The sequence below is a fragment of the Strix aluco genome, chromosome 6, assembly GCF_031877795.1.
Source record: "Strix aluco isolate bStrAlu1 chromosome 6, bStrAlu1.hap1, whole genome shotgun sequence".
In the NCBI taxonomy this organism is placed as follows: domain Eukaryota; kingdom Metazoa; phylum Chordata; class Aves; order Strigiformes; family Strigidae; genus Strix; species Strix aluco.
In genome coordinates, this window is record NC_133936.1 from 35,160,081 (window position 1) to 35,187,370 (window position 27,290).

The 27,290-nt window shown below is 39.1% G+C and overlaps 1 protein-coding gene across 3 annotated transcripts in view; it reads right to left on the minus strand.

Annotated features, from left to right (window-relative positions):
- Positions 1-99: 99 nt before the first annotated feature.
- GLS (glutaminase) overlaps positions 100-27,290 on the minus strand; it is a 67,861-nt gene continuing 40,670 nt past the window's right edge. For 2 of the 3 annotated variants that reach the window (XM_074829596.1, XM_074829598.1), the window contains exons 15-18: positions 5,038-5,099; positions 3,998-4,074; positions 3,767-3,830; positions 100-3,423 (exon numbers count right to left, since the gene is read on the minus strand). In XM_074829596.1, coding sequence (XP_074685697.1) covers positions 3,267-3,423; positions 3,767-3,830; positions 3,998-4,074; positions 5,038-5,099 — 360 coding nt within the window. In that variant the 3' untranslated portion in view covers positions 100-3,266. Of the gene's footprint in view, positions 3,424-3,766; positions 3,831-3,997; positions 4,075-5,037; positions 5,100-23,302; positions 26,541-27,290 lie in introns of those variants that run through there. The other variant, XM_074829597.1, reaches the window with a different exon arrangement.

Genomic DNA, 27,290 nt, shown 5'->3' on the forward strand with positions numbered 1-27,290 from the left:
TCCTGTAAGCTTTGCACGATGCAGGTTTTGCTGGACAGCCTTCCCCATGACTGAAGGCTTATTTCAACAGCAGTCACACAGACAACCCACAAACCCTCATCATCTTGGTATTTCCATTTATTATGCTGTAAAAAGCAACACTATCTGGATTTTATTTCTTAAAATAAATAACTTTCATTTGCAGAACCAGTACAGCTCAAGTTTAGATTCATTCATGGGAAACTGCTAGAAATACATTCATCACTGTCTATTCCCCACAATACGGAATCTAAAAGTCAAGATCAGCCCAGTCAGTTACAATGACCAGAAATACACTGCCAATAAGTATAGTCACTGATAGTCCAGCTCTGAAGCAAAAAAAATCTGGTACAATACATTTTGTTCACAAGGATAGGCTAATTAATGCTAAGACTATCACAATATTTCTGAGTACAAAGCATTAAGTTAGCTTAACGATTTTAGATTGTGATACAGAAGAAACATGTATGACACAAAAACAAAGGAGTGGGGGAATCCTCTTTGGAGCATAAGGAAGTCTGCGTTTGATAAGATAACCAAAAGCTATTTACGGTAAAGTCTACATGTCAGTGTCATGAATGATAAACAGCCAAACCAATGTACTGCATATATTTATATTTATAAATAACGCCATGTCTAAATAGCTGCATCGCTGAATGGGACATTACAAAATAATGCATCTTCTCACAATGAGAAAATACTAAAACTAACCAGCAAAAATGCACTGAAGCCAAGACCGGCTAAAAGCACTCAGTATGATTCAGGAAAGCCTTAAATTTAGGGACAGCCATGATCTTTAACGTTAACTCAGTTAAAATCCTTCTTTTGATTTTTTTTTTTTTTTAATGTGTGTGTATTATATGATACAGCTACCTTTATAAATGCCAGCTGGAGCAATGCAAATTTCAGTTAAATAAAGCTAAATCAGGTATTTTTCTGAGAACCTAAAGGATATGTTTTAATAGGGAAAAAATAAGGAAGAAGTCAGATTAGTACTGAGATATGGAATACTAAACTAGAATCTATCTGAAAATACTCCTCTAAAGTTGACAGATCTGTTGCCAGAGAAAACATGTTGGAATTTAGTCCAGGATGCAGCAGAGGAGCCTTGTGCTACCCAGTGATTGACGTGGCTCAGTAAGGAGCCAGAGGCCGTTTCATTTAGTTCTCAATTAGAACTAAGGTGGCTGTGATACAGGACGTGAAAAGAACGGGTTAAAAGCCTTCAGAAAAATAGCTGATCTTCAGAAAAAAAAAAAGAATAAAAAAAGAGCAGCTTAAGAACAGTAAGATTCTTGAGAAAAAGTGTTTGATAACCATGCCAGACAGCTTTGAAATGTGATTTCGGGGCTTTAGACTTTCAGACTCTTCCAAGATTTCATCATCATGAAGACAGTCACTGCTTGTGATGAGTATCAAGCACTTTTCCACGTCCTCCCTACAGGGAGGCAGTACGGCATATCGACGAGAGACTGTACAGGAACTCGAGAGGATTTATTCTCAACTATACTGACCTGCTGGGTCACTCTGGAGAAGTTACTTCTCCCTGTGCCTTAGCGTACTCGTTTGCAAAAGGAGAATAGCGTGGTACAGATCATCTTTATAAAGTGCCTGGGCCATTCTAGAAAGAATTTGGGCATTATTTGAGGAGGATTTTGGTGCCTAAACACAAAAAAATTAACTTTGAGATCTACCAATGACTTGTACACTATGTGCTAGGATAAAAATAGCCATATACACAATTCTCAAGCACAATCTCCTTTTCCATGTGCTAAACGATTCCTGCCTAAGATTCTTGTGCTAAAATTCCTGCCCATATCCAAAAACTGTGGTGTTTTGTGAATACCAAACTCTAAGTGACCGCTCACTTCGGAGGTTGTATGCCACAGTACTGGCAGCAGCAATTGCACACGGGATAGGGAACTGTCCTGACGTTGCACTTCTGCCACAACAAATACCTGCATCTACATTTCCCACGATGGGGCATGTGCCGAGCTGGCTTCAGCAGCAAGACAATAAATGCCACCGTTCACCACAAAAGGCATCACCTACTTGTGCTCCTGACGCCGAACTCCTGTTCTGCACCAGCGGAACCCCACCGATGCAATATCCTGCTCCCTGGTTGATGGTAGTGCAAGAAGAGAACACACCCAAAAATTTGGCTTATCTCCCGCTCTGCTCACGCTTTGATTGGCTCTATGCTCCTTAAAGCTGTTTCACTCCATCCGTGTTCCTTGTTCCAAGCCTAAATTAAGTCAGATTTACATGTAATATTTGGTTTAGTACTTTGCCTTTCACATACTTCCATTCCCCTCGCCGGTTGCTGGCGCGACCGCCAAGAACCCCACGCGGGAGCCCCGAAGGGGGTTTTGCAGCTTGTCGAGGCTCGCTGTAGTGCAAATATACCTGCAAGGAACACGACTGCACAGAGTGGAAGCACCCGCTTTCCCCAGCTACAGGGGAAGTACTTTAGCAGCTGAACACGGAGAGAGAGGAGGGAGGCGAGACAAAGGGAACTGAAAGAAACGCTTCAAAAACAAAAACAAAAGACCGCTAAACACTGTTGGATGTTACAAGTCACACTCCCCTATGCCATTTGGTCAAACAAACCTTAAAACAGATTCCCTGACAAGACTATCTCTAAGAACAAGCCTAGACCATTGACAACTGTCACCTATACACTCTGTTGATATTTATATTATGTAAACAAGGTTGTGTGGAAGTTGTTTTTTTTTTTCTTTTTTCCCAAAGGTAAGTGCAGATCCTTACGTAACACACCCAGCCTACATCTACATCAGCATCCTCAGCTTTTGAAAAACCTCACTGACGCTCATACCTGACAGTACTCTGGCTCATCTTGGCCATACTGGAAACAGAGGGTTATAGAAACAAAAATTCAGCAGAAAAATTCCTGACCACAGACTAGAGTTCACATAGAACACAAAAATAAATTAAGTAGTGCACAGTAAAGCCAACAACAGCTAAATATTTTTATACATCAATTATATGCAGCATGAGGTAATATTGCTCACATTATGGAGGGAGATTCTTAGTTGGTTTTGTTTCTTTTGAGAGAGATTGGATTTGTCCTGTGCGTATAGAAACTCCTGTAACATAACACTGAAGTAACAGAGACTTCTGTAAAATATATACCACTATCAGATAGAAACACACACGCTCTTCATTACTTATGTATACCACAATTAAATAGGTAAGTGATTTGATTCTTAGGATTTAGCTGAAGATGATTATAGTAAGCCATCTAGATTTTTATGAACCGTTCGGTTCTCCTTTCCGTTGTTGGAATCTTCTGATGGCGTGTATTGGACCTGATATTCTTGAAGAATTTTAAATACATCATGGTGTCCAAAATGTAAAGCTTCATCCATAGGAGTGTTATTCCACCTACAGGAAGGAGCAAGCACAGCATTTAAGATCAGCACGTAAATACTAAGTTCTTTGCATACTGTGTTAATAATGAAGCACACAGACCACACGGAGTTCAGTAACTATGAAAATGCTTCGTATGCTGAGCATAACCTTTTAAATAATGGTTTTAATGGTTCCCCATTCTTTTATTCCCGTTTGCTCTGCAGAACCTGCAGAGAACCAGTAGGATCCTGTTCCTCCTGCTCCAGTGCACCGGCTCAATACATCCCACTCCTGTTTGACAGACTCCTCTCCTCACAGGGGCCAGACAGAAACCATTAGAGCATCTTCCCTCCAAACCAGCAATAAAACCCCTCACCTGTCTTTGGGGAAAGGATTCACTTTGCATGCTTCCAGCAGAAATTTGACAACGTCCACATGTCCTATAAGGAAAACAGGCTTGTGAGTGTATCATATATCTATATTTATCTATGTATACACATACAAAGTTTTAAAAAGGAGGTATGCATATAGAGAGAGTGAAGATACTCTGAAGAAAGCTGACCACATTCCATTAACGTTTGGCAAGTCCCAAGTGAGGAGACATTACCTTCTGCAGCTGCTACATGCAGGGCTGTTCGTGAGTCATAGTCTCTTTGTTCCATATCCATTCCTGACAGAGCAAATCTAAAAAATAAAAAATAAAAAAATAAAGATTACAAAGAAAAGTCTTATATAATTAAAACAAGTTACAAAACTAGCATGGAACAATACCCCTATGCTAAAACAATGAAACTTCTGCTGCAAGAGGATATAGTCGGTATCAAGAGCACATCCTACCTTTGGTTAGAATGAAAGGGGCCCTTACTGCTTTGGCTTTAAATAAAAGGTAGGGCTTAACTTTCTTTCTGGTCTCTAGTTGTTATAAAGAAAAATGTTTTTGCAGGAAACATAACAGTCAACAGATCTGATTTAAAATCTCACAGGGACAAGCTAAGTCGTATCAGGCAACGTACATTTATGCCAGCTGAGGAAAACCAGGGAGAGCTCCCAAGTCTGAAAATCCTCAACAGCATGAATGTACTGGGAGAGTTCTTTCAGCACACTACAGTGCTCTGGGACAGCAGATTCAAACTATACACATTTTTCCACTGACTAACTATATTCAGATATATTCTAGCCAAATTAATATGTTTATTTAGTTTCTTACCATTATTACTTGAAACATTACCAGATTCTATTCCTGATTTAAAAAGCAAAGCTAGATTTCCTAACCTCTCCAACAACAATGTGCGTTTTCCAGTCTGAATTTTTGTGGCAGTTTCAGAATTGAATTCTAAAGCAGGCGAGAGTACAGCTAGGATTTTCTGCCATCACTATAAAAAACACTGGTTAAGGAAAACGTATTTCACTAAGATCCAAAGAAACAGAAAACAATGGGATTGCAGGATAGTGTGAGGGGACCTTTTCGATGGTAGGTTTGGGGTGGGTTTTGTTTGTTTGGTGGGTTCTAGGTGAACATACTTAACCTCCAGCACAGCTCAGATGTTCCCAGCATGGACACAGTGTGTGTGCATACTCCTAAGTAAACAACAACAGCAGGGACCAAACAAGCAGCATTCCTATTCCCAACCCCACATCGATTTTTACCTTCGGAGTGCAGACACATCCCCCGTGTAGGCAGCAAACAGCAGATTTATCACAGACTTCACCTACAAAGAGAGATGAACTCCAGTTTATTTAGTTTCTTTCCTTAAAAAGAAATCAAACGGAAAAACCAGAAAAGCCCAGCGTGGCCAGTTGGTCCAGTGCTTATAAACTTGTTGTTTTATCCCCTTCCCTGGCCACATTTTGTAGTATAGTGTAGAGTGTGGAAGAATTTGTTCCACCTTGCTTTGCTACCAGTACTTTTAGGTCTGTATTTCCAAGGTTGAAGTCATAATAACAGAACCATAAAACATGCATTTTCTACTCTACTGTGGTAAAAAATAGGAGCCTTGCTGTATGGACAAACCATATTTCTCTCTTTGATTGCCCAAGGATACCAAGTATTGAATTACAAAGACAGCATCATTTTGCACAATTCATAAAACCATAAACACCTCATAAGACAAACTCATTCTGGAAAAGAAAGGGGTTTTTTGGTTTTGGGGTTTTCTGGGGTTTTGTTTTGGTTTTTTTTTTTTGTTTTTTTTTTTTTACAGAGAAGACTCATAACGCTAGGAGAAATCTATGTTAGTAGAAGAGAATAAATGGTACCAGTTTTGCTTTATATTAGAGATTTTCCTTGCATACATCTAATATAGAGGCTTTCTTCAAATAAACAATTTTAAGCAATTCTATCACATGATGAGCCGCTACAAGAAAAGCAAGGTTTCAAGGCAGACGAAAGCACGATCTTTTTAGATCAAATAACCTAGGTAAAGTCTCAGGCGAGTAGTGCTTTTCTCAGCTGTATTAACTACTCTAAGAAAGGATACTGCCAGACTACACCAACCTTGTCCCATGCACATTTTTAACACGTCCTGGCTATAACAACTCTGCAAGTTTTAACAAAAGCCCAAAACAACAAGGGAGATGGTTTTAAGCATCCCACATCAGATTCTTTCGTGAACTGACATAGCCACTTCTAGGCACCACTTCACAGTAATTTCCAGTAAACTTTCTAAATGCTATGTTGCTTTTACAAAGTTCTGTCACTGCTACCAGCCAAGTAACAAAGATAAAAGAAAAAACTGATGCTGCATTGACCTTCTACAAGGAGGAGAAACAAAACAAAGTAAAAAAATCACCCACAAGCAAGTCTCCCACAGATTTCTGCAAAAATGCTGGCATATTTTCACAGGCCCACAGATAAGCCAACATCTGTGTCTCTTATAAACCAACACAGTGGAATTGCTTTGTTATTTTTTACACCTCAAATATGCACTCACACAAAGAGGGACTGAAGCAAAAGGAGACAGAGGCACAAAGGTCAGGATGGAAATACAAAGGGGAAACAGAGCCACTCTTCCTTACTCCAGTATCCACAAACTCCTGCAGCTCCTTTTTGGTTTGCTCTATGAGGCTCATGAGGCTTAGGAGCCTTGCACAGCAAGTGGAAGACCGGCTCAGCAAGATCTGCAGGTGTCCATCCCTTCACTGGAGGCTCAGTATCCCCCAGGCTGCTCCTAAACCTGACTGGCTCCAAAGGCTGGGCCCTAGGCTCTCTCAGAACTCACCCCAAAGCACCTGGGTCACCTTTAACTGCAGCAAATCTGACATCAATCCCCAGACCCTCCTCACAAGCATGACAGAGTACCCTCTGAAGTCATTCTGTTCCTCCCATGAAGATTTTTTTGTTTAAAACTGCTGAAAAAAAACCCCAAACCCATCAACCAAGAATCATACAGCACGTCAGTGTGGGCTTTGCTCCGGATGCAGAGCCAGCCAGCCCTGGCTGAGCACACCCACCCCCCACAGCCTTTTTTCCTCCCCCTGGCCCCAGTTCACCTTCTCTCCCAGCCAGCTACAGGAGCACGACAATAAGCTGCTACAGGCACCCTGCAGGGATGCTGTGCCTCATCGTTTCTGTGGTAAACTTGCATCTGCCACGGATGCAGAGACTTGCATCACCAAGACCAGTTAAGGGCAGCAAACACCCAAGAGCGGTCTCATTAGGCTTTCAATAGAAAACATCAAAGTCACACCAAAATATTAAAACCTCCTAAAAGAACATACATCTTATAGATATTGGGCTGAAGACTGTATTTAAATGCAGGCATGAAAGGGGAATTTAGTTTGATAATCTCTAAATTTCATCAGGATGATTCAGGACTTTTTCTCGCTGAGAGAAGTTGAGCATTGCTCTACTGCTGGTGCTGCCCTGCAGGCACACCGGGCTGCTGGCACTCAGACATTTCAGGTCCTGCAGGTGCTGAATACTCTCCCTTTTCCAAGATCTAGAATGAGCAAAGACATTCTGTCTTTAATACAAAAAGATTTTGGAGGTAACTGATCATTTTGGCTGGGCTTCTTTGTGTTTCTGGGAAATGCAAGTGTGTATTAAAATAATAAAATAAAAATAACATGCATTCCTTTCTTACAAAAAATAACTTTCCAAGTGCAACTGGGCCAAGAAACCCTCTGGATTCATCTGAACATTTTGCTAAGAAGCCATTTTAATTTTCTATAATGATGTGACGAAATGTAATTTGGAGATTCCCGAGGCTTTCTAACACAATAATCTTAGGCCATGTCTCTCAGCAATCCAGGAGAGGTTAAAGTTGCTCCTTTCTTAAAATAAAAAACGTAAAATCCAAGGTTGCATTATCATGAACTGAACTTCATGGATGAAAACAAAAAGAAACGCAAGTCTAGGCAAAAAGGAAAAAATCTTTACTTGCTTAGTTCAGAAGAAGGAAGTTTGAGAGGAAATACAACTGCTCTCTGTACTGGTAATGGGATACAAAAAGCAGGAGAAAAACAAAATTAGCAGGACAATTATGGCAAAATAATTACCCAAAACTGTTTAGGAATGAACTAGAGCTGGAAAAAAGCAGACAGAGTGTAGCCTTCATAGCTGAAACAACCTCCCCATAGGGCTACATGCCTCCATTTCAAGTGAGACCTTAATGATTTTATGAAAGAATTAGGTTGGACTTGCTAGCAACAAAACACATCTCAATGCTTTAAGTGCACCCTACTCTATCAGCAGCATAGTCCAGGCCAAAAAATTAACATAAAGTAATGAAATGAAATTGCTCAAACAGCAGCCATAAACAACGAAGATGGCCATGAAAAGTGAATTCAAGAATAAAATTTTAAAAACACTGCAATTACAAAGTACATTTTGAATTCAAAGTAAGAATATACAGTTTCCATGAGCATCTTCCAGAACATCCCGTAGTTTTCAAGAGAATATTAATCTAAGTAGCATATATATTAAATCCTCATGTAAGAGGTTATCATTTACATTGAGAAAAAGTTATTATGTGAAAGTAACTTGCTACCAGGAGCTTTCTATCTGCACAAAATCTCACTTAGGCTGCCATAAAATCAAGCACAAACAAGGCTTCAAAAACACAAGTAAAAATTCTCTATCCCCAAACTCACAGTCCCCTAGCCTGAAATAACAGGTCCATTGCAAAATCAAGAGCCAAAGTAACTCTAAAGTGGGAGCAGCAGACATACGATTTTTAACTGTAGGGATGAAAAACAATGAAGATGACAGATGAGCTGTATCCACGCAAACTAAGCAAGGCACAAAGGACAAGGCAACTGATTTAAGCGTTTAGAGACCCCGTCACTGAGTTTCTCACTAAGTGGTTCATTGTCTTCTAGACACCATACTCAGCACTGGTGTTTGTTAACTGTGCTGATGAACAATTTTCCCCTCATCTTCAGGAACAGAAAGTTTACCTTCAACCCAACAGCCATGAATTACATTTCCCTACTGCACGGAATGTCGTAACTATAAAAATTTAATAAAAAGAGAAGGGCTGGAGTCCCTTTGCTATGAGTTGGGTCAAACCATACAGCTATATAGCAGTATCAAACCTAGAGCAAACACTGTTCCACCTTCTGTCGAATGGGAGATAAAAACCCCTGTGCACCATACCAGAGGAACGTAACAGCTCTCTTGTCATCATGCCAGAAATGCAGAGCACTACTCACTTCACCACGATGAAACCCCCTTTGTGTAACACACTTTCCTGAGTGCTGGATATAATCCTTGTTAACTAGGCGGTGAAACCAGCAAGGAAAGGTTCCTCAGGAGTATTCATGTCACTCAACAGTAAAGATCAGAAGTCACAGACCACACACTTCGTATGGTGTTAGAGGTCTCAGACTCAGCTGGATGAAGCTCTGTTGGACTCAGTCTAATGCTGGCAACAGTCCTGCTTCATGTCAGAAGTGGTCCAATGACCATGGCCTGCAGGGGTCCTTTCCCACTAACCGTTCTGACAGTCTGTGGGTAAGAACGTGAGCAGCACAAGGAAGAAAAAGCAACACTCTTGATGCTGAAGAACTACACTGAGGTCAAGTTAAAGGAAGGAGACACTCGGAGTTCGGAGCAGCAGGAAGTCACATCGCTGCAGCAGACATTTCAGATAAACACAGGGGGCCAAAAGGGGGGAAAAAAAAAAAAAGCAGAAAAAACCCAACCCTAAACCCCAAAAGCACAAACCAAGTGAGATACGGCATTGAAAGTTACAAAGGAAAACTGAGTGTTAAAGCGACTCCTAGTCCAAAGCTTTCACGTTGCAGCTATTTTAAATATCTCCTAAGCCTGACTGTGCTAAATTTTTCAAAGAAGTCTCCTTCAAGCAGCAGGATTCAGATGTGAAACCAACTGCACATGAATGGAGGAAGTGCAGCAAAACACAAGGGCTGCCTCAGTGTTTCAGGAGCACGTGCCCAGCACAGAGCAAGTACACTGCTGTCCCCCATTTCTCTGTAAACACATTGTCAAAGTACTTTGGTCAGACACAATAAGTTTTGGGTTGTTTTTCCATTTCTCAGTGTACTAACCTGAGAAACCTATTCAGTAATAATATGCTGAAGTTACTTATTGCAAGTGAAATTTCAACACATCTAATTGATCCGAAAGGCTTGATTGCTATGGGGAAACAGCCTTGGTGGAGTATTTGTAACAAAATAATTGAGCTGCGTACTCAAATCCAGCCCACATGAGAAGACTTACTTAAATAGTCTTAGTCTCATGATGATTAATAGCAAATCCCCATACAAGACTGAGATGAGAATTACTTCTCTCAACACAGGCCAGTTTAGAGGATGATTTTTTTTTTTTTCCAATGTAGAAGAACAGCAGGTGTATCACTGTGTAGCTCTAATGGTATCAACAGAAGTTCTCTCCAAACACTTCACGGAGAGCAAGCTGCTATCATTACCAGCACTAAGACAGAAAACTGAGGCCCAGAGATGGAAATGAACTGCTACAGTCTCATGGTGAGCGCAGAGCGACCTGGCTCATTCTGCCCACTGCCTCACATGCTTCAGTGTTATAAAAAAACCAAACCTCAAGGAGGATCCAAACCCAAGCAGATGGCCATAGCAGCCTCACGCTCTGTACCAGCCCACATGTTCCTGTGACTACAGAGCTATCTGTCCTGCACTATCGTGGCAACGACTCCCGCACAGCACGGCAAGCCTCTGCTCCATACTCTGTCTGGGTTGGGAGAGAAAAGCTAAACAGCTGTGCATGCAAAGAAAACAAATCCTTTTGAAAAAAAAATTATTTAGCTCAGAGCTGGATTAATTCCATGAGAAGGTCTTAGCTAAAAAGGTCACTGAATCTGGATTTTCATTTCCTACTGTGTCCTGCTTCCTGAGAGCATTCCCCGCCCCCCGCAATTTCATTGAAAACATTACAGAATTTACAGTCTAAAAAAATATTACTTCCAACTTTACTGTTTCTCCAGGTGGCTGAGGAATACAGTCAAGCCCAACAGTTTAAAAGGGGGCTGCTAAAGGCAATACAAACAAGGATAAACAAACAAACCTCCTTAATCTTTCCAATGCTCTTTACATGGTATTTAGGGACAATGTCACAGGTTAGCCTTCAAAAAAGATGTTCAAAATATTAGGGGAAAAAAAAGGTTATTTGAATGCATATTGTTTCTCAAGAACTTTGCCATATCTGAACTTTACTAGGCACCAGACCCAGTGCACTGACAGGAGATTTTCAAATACAACAAGGAGGAGAAAAAAAGGGATAGCAGAGCTATCTGAGATAGAACAGCCACCACTCTCTTAACTCTCATTTTTTTGTGCTTAAAATGGGACGCAACGTTTTCTTTTGGGAACCCTGCCCTCCTGGCCAAGTGGCTTGAAGAACAAAGTTTTAAACGTTGCCCCACACAGCACTGAGGCGTGGAGATAAATCGGGATATGAACTTCACGTCTTGCAGCTCAGGACTTCCCTAATGACGAGCAACAGTCATACCGAGCCCAGCTCCTGATACACTGGGATCTCAGAGTGGGTCCCAGATAAGCAAGACTCTTGGTGCACGATACCCCGGTGGGTCTCCTGACAAACATTCCCAGCTGTAGGAGAGCTGCTCTGAAATGGGAATAAAGCTCTGCAGCTCTTCACCAGTGCAGAATGCACCACAGAAATTAGATGGACTTGTCTGGAAGTGACTCTGAGGTGCAGTTCTCCACACCACTAAAACCTACCAACGCTGCAGCACAGTCAATCTGCATTTATGATACCTTGGCCATCCTCCTTTGGCACCTGCACCAGCAACTGAGGATGGCATGGCACAATTTCCCCATTTATATGAAAAGTCTAACAGATGTTATCTCAAAACCACAGACCCTGGCAACACATTGTTACAACCAGGAGAAAGACGAGAGTGCAAAGCGCTCAGTAATTTCTCTGACGCAGCCTGGGCTCCCTCCTCGCCCTGTCGAAGGCCGCCCCTGCTTGGCAGCTGGGTCACACCGACACGCCGGACACACGAGCGAAGGCCCCGCTTGCCGAGAGACGCCGCCGCACGCCCCGAAAGGCCCGTGCTGAAAGGCTCAGCGCAGCCGCGGCCCCGCGTGACGAGCTCCCACGCCCACTGCCAACAGCACAGCTCAGTGCTGGATTAACTCTGAAACGCAAAAAATAGATCTTTAAGCTGTCTAAGGTGATTGTCTAGTGAACGGGGATTAACATTTCATACTGAAAAGAGACCGACTACTATAAACTCTTCCTATTCTCCTGACCTTTGCAAATGACCAAGTATGGACAAATAAGGCAGTAGCAACGAGTTTACACGAGCCTAGAGGGACTGCACAAAGTAATAAAAGCTCCAAAATCAACAGAAGTTCAACCGCACAGTTACAGTGTTCTGTTACTTTTCCTAAAGCTGATCCCCTGATGAGAGTCATCTGAGTATGTAGCAAAAAGCAATCATTCCTCCTTTGGAAAAACTGCAGATTTTTAGATGCTTATTTTATCAATGGAAAAAAATTCCTGAAATCTAAGACGCCAATATAAATTATGAAACAGCAGTAGTGACCTATAAAAACAAGGAGTAATACATCTAGAGCACAAATTAAACAATTTAGTCATCCAGTTGTTACACGGTGAACTTGTAATTCAACCATACTGAAGCATTGCCTATAGATGACTTTCTCCCTGCGTATAAGGTTTCAAAATAAAACTGAAAAACAAAACAAAACAAAAAATCCAAACCTGCTCAAAATTAATTTTGAAGCTTCAACTTTGAAATTAAACCTAGAATGCAAGTAGTCCCTACAAAGGCAAAAATAAACCCGGGATGAATCTCAAGGGAGGAATGCATGTCTATGTTCAGACACTAGACAGGACCACTTGTGTTAGAAATTGACCATTTTTGTATTCACAATTGATTTGCAATAAACTGGAATGTGCTCTCCAGGGTCCGCTGACAAAACTAGTGTTGGGAAAAAAATAATCATTGTTCCAAGTCTAAGAGGGACAGTCAGTTTTCCTTTAAAATACCATTCCTCGACACAAAGGTAAGCTGTAGTTTGTAGGGAAAGAAATCTCAATCAAAAGTCGGTATCTTTGCAACTGAGCATCTGTTTTGTTTCCCATGAAATGAAGTGAAAGTTATTACCTAAGGGTAAGTAAAACATTTACTTTTAAAAGTAAAAACTAAGATTGAACCGTAACCAAACATCCAACCAAAACAATATGGGTTTGTCAAAAGCACTTAAGTATTACAATATCCTCCCAATGAAGTTTATTACAGCTTCTAAAACTGCTAGTTTTCAGTCCAGCACAGACAGATCTCTGTAACATCCAGAGTGTTTGAAGGACTGAAACTGGTATTTAGATGAGTGCCAGTGCTGGAGAAGCACAGGTGTAACACCTCTCACGCAGAGATCTCCAAGCACGGCTAAGCATCACCTCCATTTCGCAGCCGAGGTGTGAACATCAGCCTGCCAGGATACAACCCCCAAACTTAAGCACTGTGCTTTATTTACCAAATCCCAGACTAGTTTAGGTGCCACCCAGGCGAGGGCCGGCTCTGATGTGGTCTCTGAACTCGCCTGGGGAGGTTCTGTCCCCAAGTATTTCTAGGGATGGACAAGTCCACAAAGGCACTCTAAGCAGCTTCTGGATTAATCCACAACATTACCTTATTCTACAGAAAACTAACAGTTACATTAAGATAATTTCTCTCAATGATTTTCTGGAGCATTCAAGAATAAGTCTTTCAATTTGAGTAAGAGTGAGCAACAGACCACACCCTACAGCAACCTAACACCAACTGCCTCCAACAGAGCCTCCTGCCCCAACTCTGAATGACACAATTCTCACAAGAAGTTTATAAAGTTAGAATTCCCTGGGAACATCTTTGTTCCCATTATATTACAAATAATTAGAGGATATGTGAATAAATTAATGCATACACTTACACACATTAATGACATAGGGAAATATTTAAAAATACAAACAAGGCTAGCTGTTCCATAAAACCTTCATGTCTTCTTCAGGACTTTTTCCCCCACCTCTTTACCCTATTTTCTGTACAACTGATTCTTGTCTCCTCATGTAATTTGAAGAAAGTGCAAAAATAACTCTAAAGTCTGCAATTATTTACTCTTCCGTGTTTTGAAACTAACACAGGAAACGAGATTTTGTCTTTTTTTTTTTTTCCAGTCCATTTTTGAACACATCAACTATCATTTCTTTTCCTCTAGATGGTGCAAGCTCCTCTTTACAGCTCGGGACAGAGGATGATACCCAGCTCCTTTAGTTTTACGAGCTGTGGGTGAAGCATTTATTTTTGGAGTCAAAGCTGCAACAGTAACTTTCAAAGCTGCTACCATGGAGTTTATTTTTGGAGTCTCCCTGGTGCGATTAACTTGAAATGCTGCTTACACAGCAATTATTCACATAGCTCGTGCTGTTGGTAGAAAACTAAGACTCATAAAACACTTATTTACTCCTCAGTAACTGCCTTACAGTTTTCAGCAGCCATGTTCAAACACAATTCGTGTATATACTGAAAGCTGCTTCTCCCATGAGTTATGTCTAGACTGCAGCCACACAAGAGGCTGTATTTTCATGTATACATACCCAAGGCAGCTTTAAACCAACTGTACTGCTATAGCTGCAAAAACCTCAGGCAAGCCAGCAAGCCAGTTAGTTATTTACCCAGGTTCACAGAGAGCTGCTCGGTCTCCCCTTGGCCATGTCAGATGGCAATACAGCACTAACAGCCTTCAGACTGGAATCACTCAGACAAGCTAATTGCATTTATGACCACAACAAAGACCTGTTCCAGGGCTCTGTAACCTACATACAGACCATTACCACATCTGGATAGTTGAGCTGATTACACACAAACACAAGGAATGCATTATTTTAGGCAATAACGCTTTTTCGTGAATTTATGAAAAATGATACAAACATGCTAGATAATTTCGTAAGTTAAAAGGGTTTTTTTCACCTTTAAGTTACTGATCTAATACAGCTCAGGATGGCAGCAGCTGGCAGCTGCTAAGAGCAGCTAGGGAGGCTGTGGGAAATGAACAGCTGCTCAGGTAGCAGTCAGCAGCTATGAGGGAATTTCCAGGGCAGCCCCCGAAAGGGCTAACACTGCAGCTACTGCCTCTCCCCTCAGCATCAGACTGCACTTCGGACAGAGCAAGAAAAAAGGTGGGAAAAGTTATGAGACAGGTGTTACAGTTCGCTAACGAACAGATCAATTCAGCGGAAAAATTCTGTGATCCTTAAAATATTTTTTTTTTTTATATCATGTATCAAGCCAGACAAAATCCTAGTATGATTTTAGATGTCTTATTTCAATTCAATTTTTAAAATTGTTTCAAATCCAAACTCAACCTTTTAGAATTAAGTTGGTCATTTTCTTCTGATTCCCTCATTTTTGAATTGGCTGATACATACTGACAAAAATAAATTCTGTGGCCCTATAAAGTGTCTATTTAAAATTTGAAAACACAGCAAGGAGTTTTGACTAGGTTCAATTTAGACACAGGAGCACTAACATGCAAACAAGCTTGTACCAGTAGCTCAACCTTAGTAATTGTCACTGAAACTGAGCCATGTAGCTGAATATAAGAAACATTTAATGAAACCAAATATATACATTGAAGATTTCTCTTGACACCATTAAACAAACAAACAAAAAAAATCATAAACCCCTTCCTTCAACCTAAGACAACTGTCAATCTCCTTTACTGGAAAACATACAGGCTGAAGTCACAAAAGAAAAAGCTCTGGAGGTGAAAGGCTGAGCAGGTTTCCCTCTCTCCCTCCCCCCCTACTCATCTACCAGTTTCGAATGGATTTCTACCATTCATATTTCCTTCAGATTCAAACCTTTTAAACATAGGTCCAAAAGTCTAAAGTACTAGATTATGCCACCCAAAATTGCAAATAATTAGAGTATCAATACCACATTTTATAGTAAACTGACTTTTTTTGCCCATCTCTGCCTGAAGTCCTTTTTTCGTTAGAATACTTAAAATTAATCTAGGTATTTAAAAGCATGTAGCTGCTACAAACTAGCACTATACCACAACTTGTTCATCCATCTTTTCTGGACTTTTACCATACTATTTTGCATAAAATTTTGAAAGCCTAACAAGGACACAGGAAGCACTAATCAGGAGCAGAAGGTACTTTTTTTTCCAATCACATCTGGAGCCATGAAAGACAGACTAAACCAGAATTCATCTCTTCCAACACTAACCTCTTGATCATAAGATGTCCATCAAGTAAACACAAATTTCTGGAAAGAGTCTGTCTCACTGGTATTCCTCAAAACAACATCCCTCTACCTGTGAAAAAGCTAATTTATCTGAAATACTAAGAGGAAGGAGATGCAAGTTCTTCAGGGAATCAAGAAAATATCCTTTAACTCATATGGAAAAAAGCAAGAGTCATAGATCAGACTGAGCTCAGTTGTACAACTAATTCAGCCATGCATGCTCAGAGATTATTACATTTAATTCTTCTAATTTTTAAATGATAAATAAGACTTACTATCTTCTAAATGAAATTTAAATGACTATATATTTCCAGTATAGTATGTGAATCCATAAGTAACAGTTCACTTCTTATTATGTTTGATTTTGCTCAAGTGCCTGACACACAGTTACAACAGCACTGGTTGAACTGTCCTTGAAGATGGCAAGCTACAGCAGCAGAGACCCTATTTCATAAAAACAAACACTATGAAGTTCCAGTGACATTATTTACATTTCTGGCTATTGATTAATTCTAAAGCATTAGTAAACTGATTGTGTTTAAATTACAGACAAGACTACTTAATTAAAATTAAGAGTTAAATAATAAAAAAAGTGTTTACTACATTAAGTGAAACATCTACTTACCTTCAGTAACTGAGATTATTTCAGAAAGACCATGCCCATCTATTCCACTCCTGAGATGTGCAAACCCCATGGGGTGAGCCAAGGCTGTTTTGGCCAGTCATGTTTCTCAACTCCCACACTCCCACCACTGCCTGCCCCAACAGAGGCAGAAGAATCAATCCTTCACCAATACTGACTCCAGAACTTGAGCTCCATAGGTGGAGAGTGGGTCATGAAAACCAAAGTTTAGTTGAATCCTTGCCTACAAGCCTCTCCTCCAAGAACTGGGGTATTCAAACTAATTTTTACTAGAAAATATTACATAGTATCATAAGAACATCCAGGATGCACGGATGGGGCAGTTTTTCCTTCCTTGTACCATCATTAGGGGCAGGAGGTACTCAGCATGACAGCAGGAAATGTTGTGCGAAGAGCAGTGCATGACTGGTTTTGTCTTTCCTCTTTCTAGCAGATAAAAGCACCGTTAAAGATGAAACGGTTCAAGGTGTACACAGAAAAAAACCCCACACAAGTCAGACCTCAAGATTCAGAGCCCTTGACTCCTTCAGTATTAGATTACAAGATCCCAGGAACAGAAACCTCCCTCGTTGGAAGACAATTCCTGCAAATAGGCCTCAAGATTCCCTTCCCTTATACACAACTATTGCACACAATATTAAGAACAGATACTAGGATGGACACAGCCAATATTGCTCTGTCACGGATACCCTTGAACAACTCACAGATGATCTTAGTTTTTCAACACAGGAAGCTAATGCTGAAGCTTCACCAGAGCTTAGATGATGATGTAGTGACTAGAGAGCTTCCCCCCCTGTGCACCTGTGTGCTTGAACAAATAGTCTGGTAAAGAGTAGCTAATCTCAAGTGTTTTGTACCCATGACCTTTGTTTTGGGGATGATTACATTGATTTCAAAAAGTACAAATACTGTGAAGAGGAGAGAAACTTGAGTACCAAAACTGCCTTGACTAGATTACAATGAGCATGGTTATGCTTGATACCACCTGCTGTTTCTGATTTCTTCTAGTATCAAGAAATTAACACACATTTCACTTTTGGAGACAACAGAATTAAGCATATCACTGACAAAACTCACAAAATATCAAGTAAAAATTTAATCATCTTTCACTAGACTTAAGACCTAATGTTGACTGATTCCACATACTTTTTTAAAAAAAAAAAACAAAAAAACACAGTCTTTCATGGACATCCATAAACTCATAAATCGTGCCAGCAAGCAAAATTTTTTGAAGACCTAATAAGAAAAAACAAGTTAGAATAACTATAGTGAATCAGGCAGTTCCAGAGAACCATGACTTAACAAGAGGGAGCAACAGAAAAGCCTGACCTGGCTCCTGTCCTGACGACAAAAGATGTTACTGCTGTATTGTTTGCCATGAACAGTATGTCAAAGAAATAGTAGGTAGACAAATTATTTCAACAAAAAGTTTTCCAGATCAAGTGAAACATTTACAGCTTAAAGACTTTCACCCTTCAAACCAGAAAATGACCAGGCACACTTTCAGTTTTAGGTGACAGGCATTTGCCATCAGTAGTTTGGATGGAAATACTTGAATCTTGCTGCCATGTCCAAAGCATCAAAGTTACGTGGGAAAAAAAAAAATTACCCTCTCAAAGGCTTTAACTTTGCTGTCAAGCTTTTTCAGCATTTCTTATCAGCAATGAAATAATGTTTTGGCAGTAAATTATGACTGCAAATTCCACAATGGTAAAATAATAATTCTTGCAGTAAACTGTTACAGGAATCAGGGTCATCATCATCTCATGACACAGACTTTGGTAGTTCCTGTTCAGTCCTTTCATAGGCCAACCCCTGCAAACACTTCTCCGAGAGAAAACATACAGAATATATACAGAAACCTTAATAAGGGGAATGAACACTGACCAGCTGTCTCTGGATGCCAGGAAAGAAAAAAAAAAAAGCGCCTTCAAAGTAGTGGATACAGACATTACTAACACTGCAAGATTTGGGACCAAAGGACTGGGATCAACGATGGACACATGAATAAAGCAAAATGCTGACGGGTGCTTTAGTGATGCTAGCTGTATTAAGCAGACAGGACAAAAGAATGTCTGCCTTTTCAAGGACCTATTGACTACGACTGATATCCACACAACCCAGTAGAATAATACTCCCACTTTCCAGGCTGTAGGTACTTTCCAATTCATGGACGACAGTTTACTCTTCACTACAGGATTCGGATCTGGAATTATTCCCAAAATAAAGGAAGATGTTCTCAAAAGATAATTACTGAAACTTTACTAGCAAGAGACTGATTACACCCTACAGCTGAAAGCAGGATAGGGGAAATATTACCAGAAGTTTGCACTCTACTCTTGTTGGACGTGTTGTTTCTAAAATATTGGGAACAAGTTTCTAGAAACCTTCTTCTAATGATTAGACTATTTATTCAGTACCTGCTTTTCTTGCATGGGAAATATTTATTAGCTTAAACAGATCTTCCATCTCCATGGTTTTATCTCTAAACCCTGGGAACTGTCTTATTATTTCCCCATCAGTCTTTGATATATGGGTCAAAACATACCCAGCTGTTTTAGCCTGCTTCTTCACGTCCTTAACCGTAACTCTTAATCTGTTTCTGCAACAGCATGGGTGGGTTTTTTTAAAACACGTTAATCAGAACAGTTTATTCTCAGACCAAGACTACATTTTAATTAGTTGTCTTGCAACATTTACAGGTTGGAGAAGTTTAAATGACAAGTCCTTTAAAAGAAGCATGAAATGCACTTCCCATACAGAAAGCCAAAGCTACACATACAATCAAAACCAGGTCTACCAGTCTGAAACAACTGATATTGAATTAGTAATTCCTGGACAAACAATAAAGTTGCGCGCCTCAAGGAAAAAGCTGGATTAGTGAGTGACATCAACAGGAAGCAAGCAACATTATCTCTTCCTATCACTCCACTTGTGTTCTCAAGTTCATTGTTTTGATAATAAGCACTCTGATCACAAGGGGTCCTAATAGTAACATGCTGTCCCTCAGCAAATAACATACTTCCACTTTTACATTTAGCCTGTTATGCTTTAATAGCAAAATAAAGAGAATATGACATTTTCAAATCCTTAAATCACCTTTTCAATGATATAATGAAAAAAATTATTTAGGATCTGGTAGGAAAATACAACAGGAGGTAAAAATGGTAGTTATTGCTGACCAAAAGTCATTTTTACCTATGCCACTTCTAGGACTCCATAATACCCAACAGACTTCCACATGTCAGTAAGCTCATCATGCACAGTGAAAAGACGGGAGTCACCGTCACAAGCTGCAGAAAGGGAAAATTTCAACTGGAGGTTAGGAAAAAGTACTTCGATGGAAGTGGAAAAGCACAGAGACAGGTTACCCAGGGAGATTACAGAAATTCCGTCCTTGGAACTTTCCAACACTTGGCCAGTGAAGTCCCTGAGCAACATGATCTAACTAATGTCAGATCCTGCCTGGAGCAGGAGGTTGGACTAGATGATCTCCAGAGATCCCTGCCAAGCTCTGTGACCTTACGGTTTCATTCTTAGGTCACTTACAGTCACTAGAATCTCCTCCACTTCATACAAATGGGTTATGATGATCCAGCTAAGTAAAACTGACCTAAGAGAAGATACAGTATGAAGATAAATTCCCAATTTACAGCGTGCACAAGAGTTTTGTAATAACACAAGCATACTTCAAATTCTGTAAACCAACTGCTTGGCAACTCAAGTGAAAAGCCTACTTAACAATAGCACTTAGCTATTAAAGAACCTTCCAAAGAAAACAACAGATATTTGTTGACTGTATTATCAAAACAATTACTTCAACTTTTCAGACTATTTAACAATGTAAAAATAAGAATCAAATCCAAGCAATTTCACTGAAAAACCATGATGCCAAACAGATTAACAGAAATGCAAATATGGGGCAAGGGGGAAATCAAACTTTATTCAAAATCCGACCAAATAACAATGACATTAATGTACACTGATCTCCAACAGAAGAAGCACCTCCAACTGCCCATAATTTACAAAATACTAGTGCTACTTAACTGAAGAATATCTGCTGTAACTGATCAGATAAAGGGGTCAGAAATCTGGAAAGAAGATATGCAGAAGAAAGCTTTTGCCTTCTGCAAGCATAACTGCTATCAGGAAAGTATGCGGATGACACTACAGAAGGCACCAGCTATGTGTCAGCCAGGTCAAAGTCACAGCAGAGCAGCAGCTAAAACAGGAAGCATTACCTTACAACAGATAATGCTCCCCCGCACGCCTACTGCATAAATGAAATACATGAAAGTAGGGCTGACTGGAACATTTTTGAGGGTAGAAAAGCATTCTGGAATTCTCTCCTTTTCCCCTTGTCCTTCCTTCAACCCTGTTTCCTCACCAGCCTTAGTGCTGAGGTATAAAAGTGGCTATTATTCTCCCAACGTGTAAACATGTCTGTCTTTTCCTTTTTAAAAATCTGCATGGTCCAGTTAACTCTAACAGCCTTACTCTAGGTCATGCATCCACGTCAGCTCCATTACCTAAATTAAGTTCTGTTTAAAACTACCTAAACTGATGAAAAAAAAACAAAAACAAAAACCCACAACAAAACCCAAACCAACAAACTTGAGACCACCACACTTCTGCCAGCCCAAACTCTATTGTAGGTCTTCAGTTGAGCTGCAGCTTCAGATGTAACCATTATTTAAGGCCTGCTATGCAGAGAAGAAATAATTGTGCATTTTCAGAAGTAACTGAACTACGTGCAGAGTCTTGCAAAAACTTTTAAATGCTAAGTGTTCAAGTGGTATCAAAAGTCTGCATAAAGCAGTATTAGACATCAATAATAAAATTAACTTCTACTTGCACGAAAACCAAAAGGTAAAGGGCATTTCTACTTTGCACACAATATTCTCTAGGAGGAGCAAATGCTAAATCGGAAACTACACTTGATTCAAAGTAGGTAGTTTAATAATTTAGACTGCAACAAACTATTCCACATACCAGGATATAAATTCCCAAAAGAAAATGGGGCTGTTCATAACCCATCTTTTAACAGCACGTCATTACACACACTACTTAGTCACATGTTTTCTAGACTGGATAAAAAGTGTGGAACAGACAAAATACTAGCATGATAAAAAAAATAGTTAAGCTTTAGTTAGATTTCTACCCGATTTAAAGCCTCTTGTCATCCCTGCAACACCTACGGACATCTGTGACATTCAAATTCCTCAAAGAGACTCTGCACTGAAGATAAATTATTAGGTGTATTTAGTCATCCCAGTAAGAACTCCACTGAAAAAAGTCTATTCTTTCACTGGAATAACTGCTTCTGAACTTCCAACAGAGAATTACAGAAATATTTAAACAAAATTAAAAAAATAAAATAGTAAAAGTCTACAATGTTTAGAATACTAAAACATTATATATAAATTTAGCTCATGTTATATATAAATTATTAAGCTCATCATTAACTACTTTGCTCACAGCTAACTGCTGTGCATCAATGACATGTATGTATCAAGATGCAGAGAAATAAGAACAACGAAGTAACAACACACTGTATCCCCCCCTCCCACCCCCCCCACCCCCCTTCTGACTCCATTGCCTTTTTATTCATCTACCCACCCACTGGTCTTTTGACACAAATGCACAATGAAACCCAAAATGTAAGAGTCAAAATAATTCTACAGTAAATCACCTGTGGTTTTCTCTTTGTATCTACTACTCTTCTACCCTTCCTCATCTTTATGGCTTTTAGAGAATAAACTCTTTTGATGTACAATATTTTATGTACAATGAACATACGGCTAGTTTTAAAAACATAGTACAGGTAACTGCAGTTTATAAACCAATCCACAGGAAAGCTAAATTAATAATTACGGCCATCCTCAGTATAGGCATGCGTCTAGTGACAAAATCTTGCCTCGGAATCATCACATTATAAATATATCTACTATTTAGTATCTCGAATAAATTTTCATGGAAAAAAAAAAAAAGTAAGCCTATGACAAAGGGCAAGTGCTTTGCCAGAAACCCACATTCAACTACCCATTGTTCAGACCCCACTGCTGCTACTACAAGGATGTGGGTTTTGGACCACCTTCCTTGCTAGGTGTGTTTTATTACAAGCTGTTATTTTTCACTTCATAATGTGCAGGATCAACAGTTACTACCCTGGCACTAATACCATTAACCACATATTTTCCAAGTGACTGAATTAGTATCTTCAAAACCACACAAACACACAGTGACATTAATATCCTACCGCACCATGACATTTTTATTAGAAAATTCATGGTAAGAAAGTTTTGCTATTTTGATTTTTGCTTTCAACTTTCTAAGATAATATTTCAAAGAGAAAAACAGATTATTGTACACAATGTTTAAGAAATCTTAGGAGGGTTTTCGATTACTGGTTTAACTAAATCTGCTTATTCCACCTACGCTTCCAGAACTTTATCTTCTTTTGGATGGAGTGCTCACTATCTCACTTCAGTCTCAAAAATGTGTTTGAACAAATCTGTTCTCCATTGAGAGAAAAAAAATACAATAAAAATCAGCTTAAAATAAATTTATTAAACAATACAAAAATAAGCATGCTGGAAATCGAGATACATAAATAACATACAATGCAAATGAAAAATGGAAAACGAGACAGGTAACTTAACAACTGAGCCAAAAGGTACAACACAAATGCTAAAATAAAATTTTAAAAAGCATTTACATTTCTAATGAAATGTTAATGATGCTGACAAAGAAAAACAAACAAACAGCTAAAATGCTTGAATATCAAGAATTGCTATTACTGTAGCACAGGTGAACACTAAAACCGTTGCAGACTTCAAACATTCAATGACTAGCCTCTACCACCGCATTCTTTCAGACCCGCTCACCAAACACAATGCAGGCATGGGTAAGTCGTCCTGGTGGACCCAACTATGGTCCCAGCTATCGGTGTACCCTGCCACGAGTAAGAGCCATCTGCAGACATGGCAGGCCAGAACAGGAAACTGTGAGTGCAGGCAAGTTACAAAATAATTGGTCCAAAGGAGTCTCCTCCTGACCTCTCCTAACTAGAGGCTGGCTTAAATTCTGAGACAGGCTTCAAAAGCATATATTACAGAACTGTAATTTATAGATCTAAAGTATAGACTGTGTAAGCTGTACCCTAAATATTCTTATTATGCGTATTAAAGATCTAGTAGTTTCCTTAATTTTATATTTCCCATGCAGGACTTGTTTCTACCACAAGTTTCGTATGTAACTGACAAGCATAACTATGGTGAAGATTTTTATTTTCAAGCTGAAGCTCAGAAGGAACAATTTTCCATCTTCAACCACATTTTTAGAATTTGCTTCAAATAGTACTAAAAATCAGAAAATGTGTGTAGAATTAGATCAAGCAAATCCTGCATGATACATTTTCATTTAAATTAAATCGGTAATTTAACCAGCAACATGTCATCACTGTAAATACTTTTCATTAGCAGCACAGTCATGTTCCCTCTTGCAATTAAGGGTATTTCAGGTAAAGACATGTAGTTTTGCAGGATCTGAATACTTGTTATGTCTCTAACTTCTAGTAAAATCCTCAACAGCTGAGACATTTTTGTAATTCAAGACTTTGCCTTTACTTACTTTATTTTCAAGATAAGCATTGACAAACCTAACCTTATCATCAGTGATAAGATTATAAAACAGCTGTTATTCAGCAATTTATAACTGACAATTATGACTGACATCTGCACCACAGATTTACCTCTTCATCCCAGCAGGACTTCAAATCCACTGAAAACTGATGTTCTGTATTGTTTTGCTTAAACATTTTAATCCTAGGCTTCAAAGACAGGAAGCCCATCCTTTCACAATATGCTGCTAGATGAAGATTATTCAGGGTTTAGTCAGAGCTTATTTCAAATGTTTATGCAAAACTGACAATACTGAAACAGAGTAATTAAGAACAGCTTGCTTTCTCAGAGAACATCAGCTTTGCTTTATGCTATCTTCCTGAAGCCATAAAACATCCAGATGGGTCAAAAAAAGGGCAGGAAAAACCTAACTCTCCCCTTATGCAGAACTTACATATGAATGCACTTCGGATTTTTAGATAAACTAAAAAAGGAGAGGGATTGGGGAGGGGGCAGGGAGAAGGGGTGGAGGTGTTAGTTACTACGGAATTATCTGTCATTGTCTCCTAAAATCCTTAACAAGCTAGTACCATTTATCACTACTCGGACAAGTTTTCCGCGGTTTTATAAACCAGGACTCTGCAAGGGGTGTACTGGGGGTGCGATATAGCAAAATATCTGCAAGCTTATAAATGGGAAAACTTTATAGAGAATAATTTTCTAAGATTTCTAGCATCATTAAGAATCTAATAGCTACAAGTGTCAAGAATTTAGCAAGTCTGTGCCCTCTGTCCAGCATTGCCCACTGAGTCTGTTTGAAGCTTACATACACCATTTCAAGCTATATCCTACTCAAGATACTCAAAATTATCAAATTATGCAGATGAACAGATGCAGTTGCCTGTAGAAGAATGCAAATCCTGTTTCTTAGCAAGCTGACAGAGGTGCAAACTATCATTTTAAAAAGTCGCAATGAATGATAACTTTTAAAATTTGCTCATGTGTTAAGTAAATGAAGTCTCTGATCATATATATGAACATGCACACACATTAGCAGTTGAAAAATAAGTTAATTGTAAACAGTTTTAATAATATCTACTTATCGGCTTTGCTCTGAATATATTTCCTGCTCACTCCTCAGTTGGTTAGCACTCTAAAAACGAAGATTGCTTACATTCCTCTCCAGGGTGGAGCACAGCATTACTAGTAAGGCAGACTTCTGAGTCATAACTACCAGCTGGCAGTACGAGCAGCGAGCAAGACACTCAGAATAGTTCGGCAAGAAATATTTCTGCTGCATTAGTTAACTTGCAATCAAGGCAGGTTTCTTTCCCCCTCTCCTCCCAGCCCTCCCCAGCCATTTTTGCTCTTTTTATTTAAATGTTAGCATTAATAATTATTAAAGGTCTGATCAAAAAAAAATAATCTTCACTAGCATGGCATAACCAGAGGATCCATTTCTGTTCAAACCAATTTGAAAATTCGTATTTAAAAAAAAAAAGGATATGGTAATAACATGACTCAGAACCTATCTCCACTTAATATCCAATTATTTAGAGATTCATGAATTTGCTGTATTTTGCTGACACTATTTTACTTTATATTTTAATTAAAATTCTTCTATCTTTACACACTGACCCTGATCAGAGGACACATCGTAAGTTCTTGCTTGGCTCTAAAGTTAATTTACTTTAAATTCTCAGATATAAACAAAAATAAACAGATATACACAGAAGTGGTATATCTTTGAAAACATTCAGATTTACCTTTTTCTTTTTTTAAAGTAGATGTGTTTTAAGTAACTACAAAAGTCAGTTAACAGTTTTGGGTTTTGTTGTTTGTATGTGCTTTTTTTCCCCCCCTTGAACTTCGACAGTCTTTTTGGTATAGCATACAGAATTTACACAAAACGTATATATAAATGAAACATCAGGCAAACAATATTCAAATCGAAGTTAAATCTAGAGATGCTTGAGGGTTTTTAAAATGAAGAACTTAATGAAACTAGAACCCATTCGTTTAGTTTTGCTCTCCCCGACCTTCCATTCTATACACTACGGTTCTGGAGATGTCCTCGTTTGATTCAGGTGACACTTTTTTCCATACTGTTTCTTTTAAAGCAAGTTCTTGCTGGAGATTCTCATAGTCCATTGGTCCAAAGGAATGCTAGTTGTTCAAGCAACATACATTATTTATTAGTGTATTTGAAGGAAAAAAATCCATACTTGCAGTCAATGCTAACAGACTCAAGTTTTTCACCTCTTCACATAAACTGTTACTTTCTCTTTTCCAGTTATAAAAAATCCAAGTTCCAAATGGGGTATATTTTAGACGTATACATGCAAATAGAAGCACTTTAAAAAGCATTCTACTGTATCTTCATGTCTTAGTTAAAACATTAATGGTAATAAAAGCAAAGAGGTTCGCCTTATTCTAAAGCACCCTCACACTTTTTTGTACATGTAGCTGGAGTGGATTCAGTTCATTCCCAGACATTGCTTATACCGCTTCCTTAGTAACAAGCACTCATCTACAGCACTGAATTCACTGCCTGTGCAACCCTCAGCAAGTCACGTGGTCTCAGAGATATCACTGTGAAAAAATGCTAAACATACATCTCATGCATTGCAGCACAGAACAGAAAGGCTAAGCCCACCAGCTGGTCAAATCTTTATTAAAGGCAACCAGTACAGTAAAACTCTTTGAAACTTTTATTGGATACCATATACTTAGTCTAGCAAGGGAGATGAACTGCATGAAATGGAGTTACAAATCTGATATTAAATTCTACCACACAAAACCCTGTGATAGTGTGGTCCACCCAGGTAAGTGTCCACTAATAATGTAAACTAACTAGTTTATCTGAAAGCTTTGATGCAATACATGTCATTGAGCAGTTTTGCATTTAAAGAACTT